This window comes from Danio rerio, chromosome 21 (assembly GCF_052040795.2).
Source record: "Danio rerio strain M-AB ecotype USA chromosome 21, GRCz13ab, whole genome shotgun sequence".
NCBI classification, from domain to species: domain Eukaryota; kingdom Metazoa; phylum Chordata; class Actinopteri; order Cypriniformes; family Danionidae; genus Danio; species Danio rerio.
The window spans coordinates 24,742,645-24,763,225 of NC_141041.1; the positions used below are offsets into that span (position 1 = coordinate 24,742,645).

A 20,581-nucleotide genomic window follows, 5' to 3' on the forward strand; every position below is an offset into this window, starting at 1 on the left:
TAAAAGGAGCACGTGTACTAAAATGGCGGCTCTATAAACACATTCCTTCCGATAGATACCAACAGCGTAGGCGGCATCTAATGTAAATATCGATGGAAATTTACTTAATGAATTAGCATGCTAGCATTAATTTGCATGCTGCTAGCAAGAATTAATTTCACTGGCACGTTTTTTGAATGAATCAGCATGACCCTAGCAAATGTAAAGTATGCTGCATGTTTTAGGTTAGTTTCAAATTCTAACATGTCTGGAGAGTGTAAGAATTGAAATATTACAAATATTTTTGATGTCTTTGAAAATTCAAAACATGAGCTGAAAACAGGGCCAATTGACTCCACAACCTAGCAGGTGGGAATGCGGGAAAAACCAGTTCCTGCTGCATTTGCATCTGAGTCTGCTGAAACTCGGCTTCGTCCACCCCATCTCACACATATGGTCATTTCAATGTTTGAATGTTCTAGATTAACCAAACTGACTTTAACTATCATGCTTGATATCATTTGAAATGTCTCAGTGCGACTGGTACAATGGTCTCATTTTCTCAGAAATAGACAAAATCAAAACAATAAATATATAACTTCAGGCATCTTTTGAACCACTGTGAAGGGTGTGACTTTTCCACAGGCAGCACTAAATGGGAATGCTTTTGTTATGCACACACCCCCTTCCTTGAGGGAATTCTTGGATTATTTAAGGTAAGGTTTGAAAAAGGCTCAGGGCGATTCTGCCTAACCAGATCTGCCCATAACATGGAGCCTGCTCCATGTTATGTAAAATTTAAAGTCAGGTATGCATCTTTCATCTTGGATTTATCTTTGATAATTTGATGTTTTGTATTGATCATTTTTGAATTGACTGATTGAATTGGCATAATACATTTACCTGACTAATAAATTATAATGTTTGACCATATTTTGCTCACTCTGTAATTATTAATTCAAGTAGATTACGCTGTATCCTTGTTTCCGCACGTCTTGCGTCAGGTCAGTAGACGGACTAAAATCCAGTTGAGATGGAGCATTGGGCACACTAATTGTGTTTTAGGGATCCGACTGACTCTTGATATTGATTCAAGTGTACTTAGGTGGAAAGGGCGTTAACTTCCGTCTAGGTCAACAAGTTGTTGCACGACTAACCTAGATTGGGTACCCGACCTTTGTTTGAAGAAGATTATTCTAAATTAAGTTCATATGTGAAACCATGGGCTTGGTGAAAACCAAAGTTACTGTAGAGTCCAGTAGTCGGGTACATTTATATTAATGCCCTAACCTCTAATTAGAAATGATGATTGTCTTAACTCAAGGGTGTACACCTAAGCGGGACTAACCAAAAGTACTTTAGAACGAGCGTGCTGGTAGCGGCCATCTAAAGTATTAGTCAATTACCTCTGTTTAATATTCAAGACTGACCGGAGTGCGACCGTGAGGGACGCCTTCGGCCGAGGCGATTTCTCTAAGCGACATGAGCACCCGAATGAACGGATGTAATAGTTACTAGTGAAGACAAAAGGTTCAAACATTTATCTAAATTATATATTGATATAATCTTCTTAATGCTTTATGATTGGAGTCAGATAAAACTAAAGATAAATATATTAATATTCTAAACCACCTCATACTAAAATTGGAGTCAGATATGAGTTAAATTTAAGGTAAATCAACATTGTGCACTGGAAAGACCGAACAGGCATTAAACCTTCATCCACCAGTGGACACCGGCATTGGGCCTACTGGGTGGACCCTACAAGAGAATGGATTAGTACGTTGAGAGGATGATTTTAGCAGTAATTAACTTGCTACTAGCACATTTAAAGTATGTAGCATGTCTATGCTAATCACCAGGCTTTACTAGTGACAGCTTCAGTGTTCAGTATATAAGAGTACACCCCTCACAAATCTCTCATTTAGATGAATATTTTCTATAGGAAGCTTCACAATATTATATCCATACATATACATTGAATTAGTCAGTACTGAAGCCACATCTGTAGCTAATCTAACAAAATAACTTATGAAAGCGGTCCAAAACTAGTACACCCAAATATATGTTATAGAAAAATATTAAATTCAAAATTAAAAAAAGAAAAAAAAAATCAGGAGAAACAACATTTTTTAAAAAATTGTTGAAATGTTGTAGTTTGTAATTTTCTTTTCCAATATTTCACAGGAATTTAAATGTATTATCTTTATGTTTCTGAAGATGTTGAGGGACCTAAATATTATTTTATTAAATATTTCTGTTTAATAAATGTTTTATTTAAATGCACCAAAATATATGACACATATTCACTGAAAAATGGGATGTACTCAATTACATAGCTTAACTTAGCATAATTAACTGTATAGCTGAATAGAGAGATGAAGATAGAAGTTGTGAGCTCCATGACATTCTAAGTCATTGTATGTGTTTTGGAAACATATATAGAATAAAACACCAGTTTATCATGATGGACATGAGATAAATTTGGCGGTTGTCGAAAGTTTTAGGAGGAGACATGTTCAAAAATGTTCTGCATACATAAAAAAATAGATTAATAAACTATCTAATACTTGGAAATATTTTGTCCATATTTTGACAAATTCTAGTGTTTAAGTTTGCAATCTGAGACAGATGACTGTACCAAATAAAGAGAACAAATCAACATATTACACAAATTCACTAACATTCAAAATAATAGCACACATTTACTTTGAAGCTATTGGAAATGAGTTTCTGTAAACCACCAGGGTTCCTTACAAACTCTATCTGCCAAGCAAATTAGAAAGACTGAAATCTTCATGCTGATTATGACTCATTATCATAGAAAAGACAGATCTTTTGTTTGCTTATCTACTCACACAACCCTAAAAACCAAAGCCTTAAAAATACTATTATATTTTAATTTCTTTGACGTCTGGAAGTTTTAGCTTGGTACCATCTTAAACCTGCCACTCAATGTCAACTAAGCAGACAATAGTCAAACAACCGCCTACTCTTAAGATAAAGACCCTGTCATTTCTCTGACTGAATGAGATAGAATAGCTGTCTCCCAGAAGGAACTATGTTTCAGCAAAAAAAAACTCCTTTTCAGACCTTCCCAATTTGTGGTCTGTTTGTCGAGAGATCAGGAGTAATCCGGGCTGTCATGGTAACTCTATTTTCAGACTAACGCTTGGTGGCGTCTCTCCCAGGATTGCAGGAAGTAAGAGAGCATGTTTTCAGTGTTCAGGATCAAAATGGGCTTGTGTAGAAAACAGACAGGCAAACATAGAGCATCAAATACACAGATGTCTATTGTAAATTTGGTGAGTCTGTAGTTTTGTGCAACGTAATCCAAAGAACTCCATTACATCTGTGCACTTAAATGGTTCATTTCAAGACAATGATTCCTGTAGTAATCTCTTAATATGAAAGCACCTGTTAAATGACTACATGCTCAAATATCTAAGGGATGTCATGTATTCAACCCAGACTCATAAAAATTTTTCATTTTCAAAAAATTATTCAGTAATGTTGCTTTTTGCCTGATTTGCCGCAGCTTCAAAGTTAAATATCTGGAAAATATCTGACTGGTGCATGCTGACCTTGTAAAGGCATACAAACATTGTGAAGTACAAACACAAATATCTATCATCTGTGCCGGAAATTGGTGTTTTACGTCACAATGTTTAGAAGCCTTTCCAAGGTCAGATAATGAACAATTCACTACAGTGTGCATTTGGATATGGCGGGTCAGGAAATTCATCTTCGTGACCTGCACTCAGACAACATTCTGTTCTAAAAAGGCTAATATTTTTCCAGAATCATTTGTCCCATACAATATGGGGGATTTACATAATATTTATCATTCATTCATTTTATTTGCAGCTTAGTTCTTTATTAATCTGGGGTCACCACAGCGGAATGAATCGCCAACTTATCCAGCATATGCTTTAAGCAGCGGATGCACTTCAAGCTGCAACCCATCTTTGGGAAAAACATAATATTTATTTTTAATTCTAATAACTTTCCACAGTATTTAAAATAGATCTGTACTGCAGTAGATGCCTAACTTTATTGACATATAAGATCTAAGACTGCTTAATATAGATTGTATTTAGGTTTTATTTTAAATCGTATTTAAATTTTACCTGTGACTGATTGGCATGATTTGTGCAGTGACCACCAGAGGTGTGGACTCGAGTCATGTGACTTGGACTCGAGTCAGACTCGAGTCATGAATTTGATGACTTCAGACTCGACTTGACAAAATATAAAAAGACTTGCAACTCGACTTGGACTTGAACATAAATGACTCGGACTTTCACTTGGACTTGCGCCTATTGACTTGTAAAGACTTGCTACTTTCTATAAAAAGCCCAAAGATAAAAAGTATGTTGACACAGAACGCTCAATCTCTGCGTGTGTGTGACAGAGAGCATGCACACATACTTTCGACCACTAGCGCTTTGTGGCGCACTTCCGTGTTTTTGCACCAGCGGGAAATTTGAAGATGCCATTTTCATTCTGACTCGGAGAGTGAAATAAACACATCCGCGATCTGCTCCTTTTGTTTTATTCAGCGGATTTACAACATCTGTCATAGGTAAGAGACTTTACTACTCGCAATGTGTTACTGTTGTGCAAAAGCATTGTTTTACTGTTGTGTAAAAGTCAATGAACTTCAGTTTTTTTTAAACCAAATTTACCCTCTCGTGATTTATATCATATAATTATGAATGAACATGGCTGTAATTTATGTTTTTGCACTTGGTCGTTTGTGTCAATGCGCATATTATGTTTTATCTTTGTGTTTTGCCCATCCTCTGACAGTTTTTTCTAACTATTTAATTAGTAGTAACATCAATTACATGCCATAATAACTAGATATATAATTTATTTTTAAAGCTCTTAAAACTGTAAAAAAAAAAAAAAATTTTTTTTTGTTATTTTCTGGTGACATTTTGCAATAAGGTTTCTTTAGTTAATCTATGTACTAACATGAACTAATAATGAATTATACTTCTAAACCTTTATTAATTATAGTTTAACATTGACTATTGCATTATTACAATTTAAAGTTATGCTTGTTAACATTAATGTTAATGCACTGTGAGTTAACAAAAATTAACCAATAATTTTATTTCCATTAATTAAAGCATAAAATAATGAATACTGTAATGAACTGCACTGCATTGTTTGTTCACATTAGTACATGCATAAACTTAATTAATTAATACAACCTTATTGTAAAGTGCTACATTTTTCATATTTTGGATTAATACTATTAATTTTATTTAGTATTTAAAACCTTAAAGGTATTTTATTATTGTTGATGTTATGCCTCTTAGCAATATTTTAGTCCTCTATATGGTTTTTAATTAAATTTTTTATTGCGAGATTGTAATGTAATGCATATATATTGTTGAATTTCTGTTTGTTTGTTTTTCTGTATTTCCCCCTTTATATTTAAGGCTTATCTACTATTTTTAAAGTACTTAAAACCAACCATCTAATAAAAAATACAATTAGCAATCACATTTTGTTTCAGGAGTGTTTGTTCCTGTTTTGTAGGACTCTTATTTTAACATATTTCATTTGGAAACACTTGACTGATCATTCAATTAAAGTTTTACCTTTATTATTCCATCACTCAATGAGATCATTTAATTGTGAGTTAAATTACTCCATTTGTAATTGTTTTTAAATAAACTAAAAACGAAGACTTGTTTTATTCAGTTTGTTGAATGTGAACTTTTCTACTTAACATATTAAAAGATATTTAAAACCACTATGAATGTATTTAAACTAATATTTAAATTTATATAACTGTTTCACTGTGGGTATTTCTATTTTAATTTATTTAGCACATTTATTGGCTATTCAAACATGAAAATAAGTTTTAGATACTTTGTGGCTCTAATAAATGGTTAAACATAACAATATCCCTGCAGAAAAATCCAGCTTAAACCAGCCTAGGCTGGTAAGCTGGTTTTAGCTGGTCGACCAGGCTGGTTTTAGAGGGGTTTTGGTCATTTCCAGGCTGGTTTCCAGCCATTTCCAGCCTGGTCTTAGCTGGTCAGGCTGGAAACTGACCAGCAAAATCCAGCTAAAACCAGCTTGACCAGCCTGGTTTAAGCTGGACATAGCTGGTTTTAGCTGGTCATCTCCCAGCCTGACCAGCTAAGACCAGGCTGGAAATGGCTGGAAACCAGCCTGGAAATGGCCAAAACCCCTCTAAAACCAGCCAACCAGCCTAGGCTGGTTTAAGCTGTTTTTTCAGTAGGGATTTTTGACAAAATGTTCTAAAATTATTGTTTACAAGTGCCTAAGTGGGATTCGAACCCCGTTCTTTATGAAAAGAAAGAAAAATCTGATTGGCTCTGACATTACTTTCACCAGTGGGCAGGTACTTCAATCTGATTTGCTGGTCTCTCATGCGCGTATTCAGTCTCTCTGCGTTTGCTTGAGTTTTGTCCACACTGGCGCTTCATACCTTTCCTGCTTTTGCTCTCCAGGGATCCTCCTGATAAATTGATTATTCCAGAATGTTGATATGGTTTATATATTGCTAAACTATTTAGTAACAATACATGAAAAACTATGAGGTTAAGGTAAATTCTATAATAAATACTAGTGTTTTTGAGAGTTAGGTATACTGCCTATGTTTAAGCCTAGTATTATTTACAAGTTGTTAATGAATGCTTCAGCATACTGTAGTATTAAGAATAGTGAACTAATAAAATTAAATACAGAGTGTAGTTTTACTACAGTAAAGTGTGGTGAATTGTAGTATAATATACCCAATACTGTAAAAAAACTACAGCACTGGGTCATTTGTTTATATTACACTTGTGTTACCATAGCAACTATAATATGACCCCAACAGATTAATTAAAGTACTTTACTATAGTACTGTTCAAAACCCTGTCCATGCCAATAGATGTGCTCAGGGGCCCTGTGGAAAAAAGCACAAAAAGAAGAGGAAACACAAGACACAAATTCTATATATAATCTCTGAGAGCGCGCAGGAAAATGTGTGCGTGAGCAGTGCATATTTGAGAGCGAGAAAATTTGCGCGTGAGCAGCGTATATTTAAGAGCTCGCAAGCAGTTTTGTCCACAGAGGAAATCGGTGCACGAGCATCACACAAGGTAGAGAGCAAAGTTCTTCATTGTTATGTGAAGAAAACAACGTTATTGTTTGTATGAAGTAGCCTACTTCATTTAGAATATGTGCTACCATTTTACATTGCTGCTAGACAGATTTGCATCTCAATCTCTTCAGCACACACGAGATTCAATTGACAAAATACCAAGTTCACTTAATTTTACTTTGCAGCATACAGGAGTTGTTGGTCTACTGCTGCCTCATTGAGGTTGTTTATGTAGTTTTAGTTAATCACAAGTTGATCACTGAAGACATAACATAGCACAAATAAACTTAATGAATTAGACAGCAGTAGATCTGCAATTTCTGTGTGATGTGAGGCAAAATGGACTCTTTTTTTGGTGGAACTCATTCTTGTGCAATAGGCTGTGTAGACGAGACGCAGGACTGTTTAGCACTTTTTCAGAAAATTACATTTGTATCTTTATATATCTAAGCAATGTTCTTTCATTAAAAAAAAGATTTGTTTAATAAATACAGATCTTACAGCCATACATAATCTGTTTAAATTTTATTTTTCTGTTAAAAAGACTCGAAAAGACTCGAAAATCAAACTATAGGACTTTGGACTTGACTTGAGACTTGTTGCCTTTGACTTGGGACTTGACTCGGGACTTGCCTGTCTTGACTCGGGACTTGACTCGGGACTTGAGGGCAATGAATTGAGACTTACTTGTGACTTGCCAAACAATGACTTGGTCCCACCTCTGGTGACCACCTCTGTGCATAACAGTGGAGCACTGTCTGTTCGATCGTCGTTTAGCATGCGTATGGAGTCGCCACAAGAAACGAGAGGCACATACAGTATTGTATGCTGAGAAACACAGATATAAGTCACAGATTCACAGATTCCATAGCAAACGCAAGTTTACTAAAGGCTGCCACAACCCTCAATCTGACGACTCAGTGCGCTTTAATTTTCTTTTTTATTTATAATAGTAAATCTTAAAGTTTATCTATCTTAAATATAAAATAAATTAATGATCAAAAATGGTTTAAATGTAAGCCTGCATATTTTAAAACAAGGTTTAAAATTTGGAGCAACAAAATAATTACAGTTTTGTATGTAACCTTGTAATCTGTACAGTAGAGTTCATTTCAATTCCAAGGAGAGTTTGACAGCATGAGATGGCTATCCACAGAACAAAATGAGGCGGAAAAAGGTAAAAAATGCTTTTATGATTTTATTGGCCACATATGTAGGAAAGCCATATATAGTATACAGAGATAGATTTGTGATGCAAATGTTCATTAAAAATCATTCACTATGTGAAAGAGTTTTGAGGAGATAATTTGAGCACAGAATACGAATATGAAAGTGAATTGCTATTAATTGATGCCTGTAATCATAATTTGTGTACATATCCAGAAAAGTCACTATTGTTTATTCCAGTTAAAAATTGTATAAAACAATGATTTTCAGTTTCAGAATACACTGGAATACACTAACACTAGCAAAGAACCACAAACGTTTGAAGTAGGGCTGCATGCTATTGTTAAAATCTGACATTGTGATATTTTGTTTTGCTGCGATTTACATTGCGATATGAATATAATTTCACCAGATTATTTGATCAGATCTAATTAGAAAGATTTCATTAATTAGATCAACTGGGCTGATAAAGCCGTTTTAGTGCAGTGCATCTGCATAAAAATTATATATTACAAGCATATTTAAAATTATTGAGCAAAAATAAAAATGAAATAAATAGTGCTTTATGGTTTTCTAGGGAGTCTAATAGTATTGAACTACAGAAATTGATAAATCAAATGTAAAATAACATGATCAACATTGTATGAATAATTTTATACAATAATCTTAAATAATATATATTTTAAAATGTTTAATAAATAATCTAATCCTGCGATGTGACTATTGCGGATACACACATTGCTATATCGATGCTCAACTGAAATATTGTTCAGCCCTTGTTTAAAGTTTGTAAAATACAAGGCAGCGTCTAAGAAAGTTGTCTTTTTTTTACACAGCATTTTTGCCTTCATTATAATAGGGTATTAGATATTGACAGAAAGTTATTTGGAGAGTGGGTGGATGGATGTTTTATTCACATTAGAGACACATTCTTACTCTTTTAACGTCCCAGTTAAACAAACACTTGTTTTTATGTATTTCAGGAGTGGTTGATGAATTAACATGCAGTAAATCCAGCAGCTCTAATCCCTGCACTGTAACGCAAATCAACAGCTAACATCCCCATCAAAGATTAAATATTTTAATAATTATTCATCGGTTTATACATAGAGTTCTTCTAAAATTAGCATTTTTGCTCAGGCTCCTGTGTATATGTTTAGTAAATTTATTTTAATGCCAATGAATATGTCCTTTTATTGCCTTCAAACACACGTTCTTAATAAAAAACACAATTTACAAATAATTAAATAAATTAATTAATATCGTTAAATGTATGTGTAAAACTGTTAAAAAAGTGCAACTATAGCAGGAATGGCATATTTTTCCAATGAGTCTGGGTTTCATACTAATGTTGACAATTTGTCTTAATGTGGTGAAGACAGCTCCATTAGTTTCCACAGTCAAGACAGTATGCAACACATCTCATTAATGTCTCATAGTGCACGACAGGGAAACTGTGTGTGTCATGCTGTTTCGACAACACACCCAATCGCTTACAAAAATCAGCACACATCATGAGTTTATAAAGCAATAACCATCTGCACAACAAAACATTTCATACTCCAATACGTCTACCATGCAGTGACACGTTAGACAGGTGAACTGCTCTACAAGCGGATGTTAGTGATGGTTTTCTACAGAGACTTGAGGATCATGAGCACAAACTCGGTGTCTCAATTCCCTCGCTAACATCTACACAATCTCTCTTCTCTATCACAGACGTATGCTTTCGCTCTACTGTGAACGCCAGCGGTGTTGACTTCAGGAACAATGGTCTAGGTGAGGCGAGTGGCAAACAACACTGCACACAGTCGGCATATACTCACTAATGTCGGCAGTGGTTGGAGGAATGGAAGTTGGAGTCTCTGGAGACACTGGAAAATGGTGAAAACATGGTGAGATGTGCTTCCATTGTGCAACACTCATAGACTCGGTAAAGCCACTGTTGCATAGCTAATGTACATCACACCATAGGAACATTCAACAGTCCAGGCGAAGTGCTTGCAACTCAAACATATGCAGTTTGGGCAAATACACTATATGTGGAAATGAGTCTTTTCTTTTGTTCTTTTTTCTGTTTGTGTGCACAATTTTACTTTTAATTATTCTGTCATTTTAATCCTATTGACCTTTTTCAGCAATACAGAAGTGCTCATTTTTGTGATTGTTTTAGAACATCAGATCCAGTCGGAGAAATGACTAGGAATAATTAACGGCAGAAAGCGGTCTACTTGCTCTGCAAACAAGTCTGTTCATGACTACACATAAAAAAGAAAAATAATACAATTAGAAAATACCAGTTTGTAGCATCAAGCAGCAAAACAAGCTGTTTTTAATGTCAAAAAATATATTGAAAGTCAATAATACCGGAAGTCTCGAACCAAAAAGATTCCAAAGACTGCGCCTCTACTTACATGAAGAATAAGCTCAATAAAATTTAACTAAATGCTAAAAAGAGCACTGGAATACATAACATGACTTATAACTTATAACTATAAAATATTAAATAAAAAATAACCCACTGTTGGTTTAGAAGTGTTTTGAGGAAATGACTTGCTGAGATGAACTATGAATGCTCAGGGTCAATGATTTATTTATACATAACTATTAATATGAATACTTTTATTTTGCAATGACACATACTTTAAGTGTTAACAAAGAGATTACCTTCAATACCCTTATTTACTCATCAAATAGTATAAAATAAATAAATAAATAAAATAAATAGAAATGCATTACATTAAAAAAAAAGAAAAGAAAAAAGCAACCTTGGTTATAATAAGTAATTCTATTTTTGGTGTCTAATCAGCATATTAGAAAATGTCTGAAGGATCATGCCACTCTTACAGTAACCCTGGAAATATGATTGGTAAACTTCAGCTTTGTCATCAAAGTAGTAAATTGCATTTTAAAATTGAATATTCTATTTATTATTATTATTATTATTATTATTATTATTATTATTATTATTTTGACCAAATAAATGCAATCTTGGAGAGATCTAATTTAAAAAAAAATCCTACAGATGCCAAATATTTACATTGTAGAGGCACATTGGAATAAAAAAACAAAACAAACAACTACTTCTGAAGACAATGAGTACGTTTACAAGGACATCAATAATTTAATAATTTTAATCTGATAAACACAATACTCTGATTAGAGTCCACCATGAAAACAGAACAGTTTGAATACCTTAATCTGTCTAAAGTCATAATCGAACTAAACAGAAATCAAATTAAGACATGTGGAGGATGATTCAGTCACATTATTGACCTGTGGTACAGACATGTAAACACCTTAAACTATTACCGTCATGAAGGATTATCACAACATTTGAGACAGTATAGTCTTTACACACTCTGCTGTTTGACAATATTCTCTGCACCTACAGAGTCAGAGAAGGACCACAGACACCTGCATTGAGAAATGTTGAAGACTTTTTTCCTATACGGCATGTAGTACCAATAAAACAACACTCTTCCAGCAGTTCATACTCACATCCAATATCTCGTTTGTCATTGGAGGCAAGCATGAAATGTTTCTGAATGAACGTGAAAGTGTCAAACTGCAGTTAAAGTTGAATTACATGAAGCTGTGGAAGAAACGTGGATAGTGCGGTGATGCAACAATGTTAATCGAATTATGTGCTATAACATGTAAAACAGTATCATGAAAGGAACATTCAAAAAGCAACTCATGTAAACACCTTAATCATATTATTGTCATATTCAGATTAAGGCAAACCATTAGATTACTGATGTCCATGTAAACATAGTCACTGTTTTGATTAGTCAAACTGCCCAGTTCTATGGCACTGAAAACCAAATTTTACACACTTTCTAAAACAGCAGCACTACACTCCAACTTAACTCAAGTGTAAAGAACACACTGATAACACAAATCTCTCCAAGCCAGCCAAACAACATTTCAGAGAACAGCCACTTCTGGAGCACGTACAAACAATTTAGCATTTATGTCGACAGCTTATAGCATTCCACGTACAACCGGGACCCAAACCGCACATAATAACCTGTATTTAAATGTCACAGTCGGTGGAGCTGAAACCACGACAGTATAGACGTCTAAAGTCGCAAGGACACTGCTTTATTCAATTGCTGATATTTTCCTGGAAGTGCATTAGTGCCAGTGACTCAGACACCATCAGCCACAATATACCCTCATCTATCTAATCTGAGAGAGAAGGCAGGCTTTCATTGAGCTGAACCCTGAGTCTCGGTTAAACGGTAAGTACTTTGAGTGGAAGGTAATGATATGATGGGGAAATATGCCTTGTTTCCTCCTTTAAGCTTGGCGCAATTAGGCGCAGTGTGTGTGTGTGTGTGTGTGTGTGTTTGTGCACCAAGTGTCTGACAGATGACAGTTTCAAAGACTGTTTGACTAAAAAGTGTAAGAGTTGCAGTCTTTTAATTGGTTTCATTCAGAATCGGAGATACTTGGTGACAAAAAGAGCCTGAAGTGTTAACAAAGTGTCGCAAAGCGTGTTGTTGGAGGATTACAGGCAGGTTTGAAAGTGCTGTCATCATGTACTCAACCATGTGTTGATTCAAGTCGTACGAATCATTTCTTTCTTCCTTTTGTGAAACATAAATGGATATGTTTAGATAATAGGGTACCAGTTGCTCTTTTTAGCTTTGAAGGTGACAAAACAATGGTAAAATGAAAACAAAAGCCTTATGAAAAGGCCATATACTGTAAAATGTGAACTATAATCTATTTCAGTTCAACTCCATTTCATTTACACAATGAACAAAATCCAGTTTTGTTAACAAGTGAGTTGGTACTCTGATAAAATCATTGATTCACAGAGTTTAAGAATAGAACACAATGGTTCAATTAAAATATCTAAATAATTATTTAGTTAGTAATATTTCATAAACAAAAAAAATAGACTTATCAATTTACATGAAAAAAAAGACTTTAGAAATCATACGGTGTATCTTGAAAGCTTATGCAACTTTTTGCCACTTAAAAATCACCAGATCTCATTGGACTAAGGCAAAAATATTATCTAATTTGACCCTGGTTTTGATCCAATTTGTAAACAACTTCAACAAGCTCCAGACACTCTTTTTCACACTTTCTGGCTTTGTCCAGCACTAAGCACTTTTTGAGCATACGTTTTTAAATGTATTTTAGAATGTTTTCTTTTAGACATTGAGTCATGCCCCCTAGTAGCATTACTTAACACAGGGCTTGGGTTTTACAATCGTTGGGTTACAACTGTCTTAACCCTACACATGTTTCCTTGTCATCTTCAGGCAAATGCATCACGTTCTGTTTAATAGTTGCTAAAAGGCTTATAACACTGAACTATAAGAATACTCCATTCAGTTGTACATGCACATTGGATGCACAATCTGATGCAGTCTATGCAAATAGAAAATATTAGGTATACAGTTAGTATATAAATATATATACTGTATACATGGAATATGCACACAGTTGAGGTCAGAATTATTGGCCCTTCTGTTTATTTTTTTTCCCCAAATTTAGTTTTAATAACTTATTTCTAATGACTGATTTTATCTTTGCCATGATGACAGAAATTAAAATTTTACTAGATCTTTTCAAGACACTTCTATACAGCTTAAAGTGACATTTAAAGGCTTAACAAGGTTAATTAGGTTAACTAGGCAGGTTAGGGTAATTAGACAAGTTATTATATAACAATGTTTTTTTCTGTAGACTATTGGAAAAATAAAAATAAAAACTGCTTTTATTCTAGCCAAAGTAAAACAAATAAGACTTTCTCCAGAAGAAAAAAATATTATTAGACATACTGTGATAATTACCTTGCTCTGTTAAACATCATATACACACACACACACACACACACACACACACACACACACACACACACACACACACACACACACACACACACACACACACACACACACACACACACACACACACACACACACACACACACACACACACACACAAAAAAAAATCAGTTTGTTGTCAAATAGATATTTGCAATATTTAATAAACAATATACAGTCATCTAAAAATCATTTAACTATATTCAAAATGAACACAAAAATATTCAAACTATTAATAAAAAAGTAAGTTCCCCACTTAAGTTCCCCACTTACACATAAAATAACTAAAAGATTTAATTAAAAGATTCATAAATCACTTATTTTATCAACATGACAATTAAAGTTTAGCTGGAGGTACAATTTTAAGCATATAATTTATTTTATGAGTATATTAGTAAGATTAAAAATGGCCTGTTCATGACACAAAGCCATCACATATTATTAAAAAACTGGAAATGATGACAAAATGGCTCCATTTATGCAGAAAAATGTAAAACTGGCTTAGAACGACATGTTTTTGTTCGATTGCTTTAACGCCACACTGCTAATAACTAAAATGAAGGAAAAAAAAAATTTCACAAAATTATTTAAGCTTCGAAACAATATTACAGAGCCCAAACCTTTCTTCTCCCTGATTTCCAGTGTTTTAACACACAAAGGACTAATCACAGCAGGCTTATTGATCTGACAAAACACTACTGTGATCTACATTTTAATCAACAGCTCTGCTGAAATACATGCTGAAATACATGCAAAAATGGAAGTGAACTGACTGCTGAACGCTGAGGGCCAGCTACATTGTGTAGTGTTTTGTAGATATCAGAGCAGAGGCCGAGTTCAAAGCACACACTGCGTCTCAGACAGAGAAGAAAATTGCTCTGCAGAATAATAAGGATTATCATATCATAAGTGTTTCATGTCGAGGGGAATGAAGAGGTTGTTAATGCCATTGCAGTAGTGATCACAATTAAAGTGCTCCAGCGCTCCACCTGAGGATGCAGACCATCTGCCGGGTCGCTGGTCTGAGAGCTGTGTTCACTGGCACTGAAGCACAGAAAGCACTGAGAGCCACCAGATGTGGCGGGCAATAGACCTGGTTTAAATCATCTCTCAGGGGTGCTAAATAACTGAGCACAATCTGACGAACTGCTACGTCAACTGTTTTATAGTCTGCTTTCAGTGCCACATTCTCACTGTATCAAGTGTTATTCAAAAAGTTTGGGTCTCAGAGAAGTTTTGTGCTTGATGTATAGAATGGATATAAAAGAACCAGATTCTACTGTAATTGTTTTAGTTTTTGGAGGGGACCTATTAACCCATTAGTTTAGGTGCCAGTTCTCACTATAAACTAGTGGCTCATTACCTTCCTATTATGAAGACATTGGCTGTTTATTTCAACTCAGGCTCATTGGAGATGCATGCCCAGAGCTACATTTATTGGAACTGCAAAATATTTGCCCGGGCATACGCCTGCTTGCACTTTTTCTTTTGACAAACGCAGAAAAGGCGGCCATGTGCATTTTTGTTATTCTCAAATATTTTACATGTGATATGTTTTCTTGTGTGCTATTTGTTATAAATACACAAGAGGTCACTGTGTACCTTTCTGTGAATCTCAACATCCTTCTTGCATGTGTCCATGAAGAAAGCCGATCGTCTTTTTATGAGTATATATAAGCTTGTTATCGAGTGACCCACACACCCATTCCCTAAACGTTCCCTCACCTTTTGTAAAAATGGTTTGAAATAATAATCATTGTAAGTAACTTCAATTGAATAAACCCGAACAATCGTGTTTTCAAAGGCAAACTAGAAGAATAAATCACAGGCCCTTGCTTTTACCATGATTTCACATCACTCCACATTCCAAGTCTTATATTGTATGTGGTGAGCTATCGAGCAAACTGGCCACACTGGAAAAGCCATCCGTGCTGACATAAGCAGTAAGCGGTTGCATGGAATGTAACAGCAGTTATTGGCAGCATCATACCTCCTCATAGCATTTGTTTTGCACACAAAACACAGCCAAAAGTAGCCCGGAGCACATATTTCACGGCTCTCAAAAATGTAGCCCTGGACACATTCTCAAAAAGCCTGTATTGGTTTATTAGTACTTATAGTACATGTTCTGCATGAACTTAATCTGCATTACTAATCCTAATAGCTTAACCTAACTACACCCTAAATAACTATTAATAAGCAACAAATTAGGAGTCCCTTGAGGCAAATGTCATAGTTAATAGTTTGTTGATAGTGAGTGTGTAAAAAAGTGACCTTTTTACACAATATTTAAAGGATTATTAGACTATATATTATAATAAAACAACGATAGTAAATTGGTGCTAAAATATTTATGGTATTGATACATATTTACTATTTAAATGATTGTGAGTGCTGTAAAACAACTTTACAAAAGTAATAGGACTATTAATATTATTGATATAACGTTCATGTATGCATGTATGTATGTATGTATGTATGTATGTATGTATGTATGTATGTATTATATTATATTATATTATATTAGATTATATTATATTATATTATATTATATTATATTATATTATATTATATTATATTATATTAATGAGTTTAAATTTTCAATATTTGGGCTGAATGACCAGAAATGTATTCTACTGTCAGAAATGTTGATATTGGGTGGTATTCATTTACAAAACACCAAATATGTAACATGTACACCATAATAAGTAACATCTCTCATGTACGCCATAATAACAAATCAGAAACGCTAGTATTGAGGGTTAAAAAAAAAAAAAAAAAACTTGATAAAAAATATAACTGACCTCAAATAACAAGACAAAAATGCTGGTAATATAGACAAAAAGTTCAAATAAAAACAAAAAGTCTATAAAAAGAACTGCTAACCAATTATAGCATAGTGTTAGTATAACAAATACTTTTACTAAAGAATTATCTCATCATTAAAAATATTAAATGATCTTTAATAAAATAGATTAAAAATAAATCAGTGTATTTACACTGAAAAAAATATGTGCACTTTAAATACCCGGATGATGCACTTATTCAATCGCTAAAATAAAGTGTGGAATGTTGGACAGTTCACAAACTCATCAGCCACTGCTTTGCTCACATAGTGGAAGGGGCGCTGATGTTGGATTACCTTACTTATTTTGGATTGCGAAAGCAAAATTTGCCTACAAGGAAGTTATTATACCGCCTCCTGATGGTCAACGCGGTTATACTCATGGAAGTATTCTTTGGTAGTTTGGTCATTTATTTTACTAATTTGGCAACCGTCAATTTTCATCTAGGAAATGGTTTGAATTTCCTCTAAGTAAAAAACCCCATTAGTGTTCCATTTGAGATGACACTACATACATATACTATGCTGTTGAGTGTGTAAGCGCATAAGTACAAAGTGGATAAGAGCATAGTCTACAGTATAGTGTGTCATTTGGGATGCAGTAATTGACCCTAGTAGCAGATAAAAAAAAAAGATAAATAAACTTAATAACTTAATAAATGAATAAATGTATAATGAAAAAAAATAGTGTAAATTGCAGCAACAGTGATGCTTCTTCATACAATAAACTAGAAGAAACGTTCTTAGAAAAAACCTTTTTCTCACATATCAGGTTAAATGTTCATTTGACTTTAGCATGTGGTCCCGAACTGACCTCCTTCAACATTACACAATCTACAATTTCCAAATCAGAGGCTGTTTCCATTGCAGGTCTCCATATGCATAGTCCCCCAGCGATGCTCTGTGATCCTTCACGTTCTGCGTCGATCACATTCATATCAAAGGAGACTCTGTCAGAGGAGTATGCCTGCCCTCTGGGAGTGAACTGACCCTCCGCACACAAGCTAGCAATCAGAAAACCTGGCACAGAGACTCGGAAAGACTCCCTATTTGTCGCTGTGAATATTTGAGCTGTCACCCGAGCTGACCCTATACTGCGGTAGAGCTGCAGAGGTGGCATTATCCATCAGAAAACTCCCAAAGGTGTCCATCACTCCTGCCTCTATCGCTTACGTGATGGGCCTAGCAAGCTTTGTCATCTCTCCATCGCAATACACAATCCCAGCCTCTCCACTCAGGCTCATAGCACAAAAAAATGGACAGTGAGAGAGAAAGAGAGAGAGAGAGAGAGTTTTCTGGCTTTCAGTCGCCGCTCCCTGAAGCACATACCGCAGTAATGTGAATTATATAGTGCTCTTTTACAATTTCTACAGGCTTCGGAAGCCAGAGGCACGAATCCCGGAAGAGAGAAAGTCTGGGTCGAGATACTGGCAATAATGTGTTTTGTGTGCTTGTCCTCTGGGCAGTCTATTGGCTGAGACTGCAGGACAGCCTCTGGTGATAAATCTCTGACACTACCGTACTGTACATCTCACTTGAAGCTCCATCTACGTCACACCATGTCACTCACTGCAGGCATGATGTTGCTTTATATTAGATGTAGTCAATCTTTTGACATAAATACAATTTGGACCTTAATGTCATTGAATGAATGCTTATATTTGTACGTGAAACACAAAAGGAACCAATTTGAAATCATTTTAATGCTGGCAGTAAATACTGACCAGTCTATCATTTTTGAAGGCTCCATTAAAGTGAGATAAAGTGAGTTCCAATTTAATTGAAGCTTTTTATATTTGAAAAAGAGAGGAATTATGTCATTTTATATGTCAAACCATTCATGCAACTATGCATGTGTCAAATCTAAATAATAGATAAAGATATAACTTTTGGTCAAAAGATATTAAACCTGCCGATGCGGTGGCGCAGTAGGTAGCGCTGTCGCCTCACAGCAAGAAGGTCGCTGGTTCGAGCCTTGGCTGGGTCAGTTTGGTATTTCTGTGAGGAGTTTGCATTTTCTCCCCACGTTCACGTGGGTTTCCTCTAGGTGCTCCAGTTTACCCCACAGTCCATCGACATGTGGTTCAGGTAAATTGAGTAAGCTAACAAACAATTTCAGTAGTATATGTATGTTTCCCAGTGATGGGTTGCAGCTGGAGGGGCATCCGGTGCGTAAAACATGTGCTGGATAAGTTGCCAATTCATTCTACTGTGGCAACCCCTTATTAATAAAGGGACTATAAGCCGGAAAAAAAAATTAATGTATAAATGATATCAAACCTGCAGGGTTCTAAAGACCAGTGAAAGTAATGGTTTTGCTAATTGACCTATTCGAAAAATCTAACTGCTTGTCTTACTGATTAAAAACAACTAGAGACGCACTGAAATGAAAATTCTCGGCTGACAGCAAAACCTGAAAATGTGGATGAACTTGTAAACCATTGACCCTAGTAGCGGAGACAAAATCGTAATAACTAATTACTGTAAAATGCTGCGACAGTGAGTTTTTTTGCAAACAATAATCTAGGAAAAATGTTCTTAACGTAAATAAAAAGACAACTCAAGTCTTTTTTTTCCCATATCAGGTTAAATGTTCCTAGTATATTTTTCTAGTTGGTCAATTTGCAAAACAATTACTTTCGCTTGGACTTGGATTTCAATGTGGATGAACTTGTACAAAAAACAAAATATTTAAGAATATATATTTTTTATTTTTATGAAATAGTATAAAATAATTGTAATTTTTAAACTCAATTTCCTCAATTAAACTGATTAAACTAAACAAACCAATACAATAACCACATTTTACTAACATTAAAGAAGGTGTCATTTTATCAGTGTTGCCATGACAGAAAGGAATACGTATACCATAGAAATGTCATGTTGCCATGCTATTTGAGCAAACTTTGCTCATACATACACTGTCCATAGAAAAAAAAAATGAAATCCTTTGAACTTATATTATGTTAAAATTACTTAAAACACCTTGCTTAACTTATAAAATTAATTCAGAACATTAATAACTTAAGACATGCTGTCAGGACTAACTGATCATATATTTTTTTTACAGTGTAGATATTGTACATGAACAGAATATCCAGAGATCGCAATACTGACCTTTTTTAATACTTCGACTGTGGTGCGGTAAAAGTTTTAGACTCTTTTGGACTTTTGTTCTTTTGGACAAAAACCCAACACGCCATTTTGGGCCAATATTTTTCCTAAATATTGAAAATTCTGTACAGTATATCCCTAAAAATGACACTTCAAAAACAAATGTAGCAATGTTACGAAGTTGTAGTAAATGTAGTAAGGAAAACAAAAAGGATGAACTATGAACCAAAGCTTAACATACCAAAGCCATTACTGCTAACTGATTACAAAACAACATTTAAAATACAAACACTAGTAATAAAAGACATGCAAAATATATGCAAGAAACTAATGTCACTGATATGTAACCTGCAGGTTTAATGTATTTAAAAAAATTTAAATTAAAGTAAGCTACCATATCTGAAGTGATGTAAGGAAATTTTACAGTATTTCAACTTTTCGGACAAGAGTTTACTACAAATTGTCAAGGCACAGAAAAGATCAGTAAGAAGA

The 20,581-nt window shown here is 34.5% G+C and overlaps 1 protein-coding gene across 31 annotated transcripts in view; it reads right to left on the reverse strand.

Annotated features, from left to right (window-relative positions):
• The window catches only part of ncam1a (neural cell adhesion molecule 1a), a 411,497-nt gene that overhangs the window by 44,535 nt on the left and 346,381 nt on the right, over window positions 1-20,581 (reverse strand). For 11 of the 31 annotated variants that reach the window (XM_087299158.1, XM_087299149.1, XM_087299147.1 and 8 more), the window contains one exon: window positions 10,108-10,155. The exons of the other annotated variants lie outside the window; for them this stretch is intronic. In XM_087299158.1, the coding sequence (XP_087155284.1) occupies window positions 10,108-10,155 (48 nt within the window). The remainder of the gene's footprint in view (window positions 1-10,107; window positions 10,156-20,581) is intronic. 31 annotated transcript variants of the gene reach the window in all.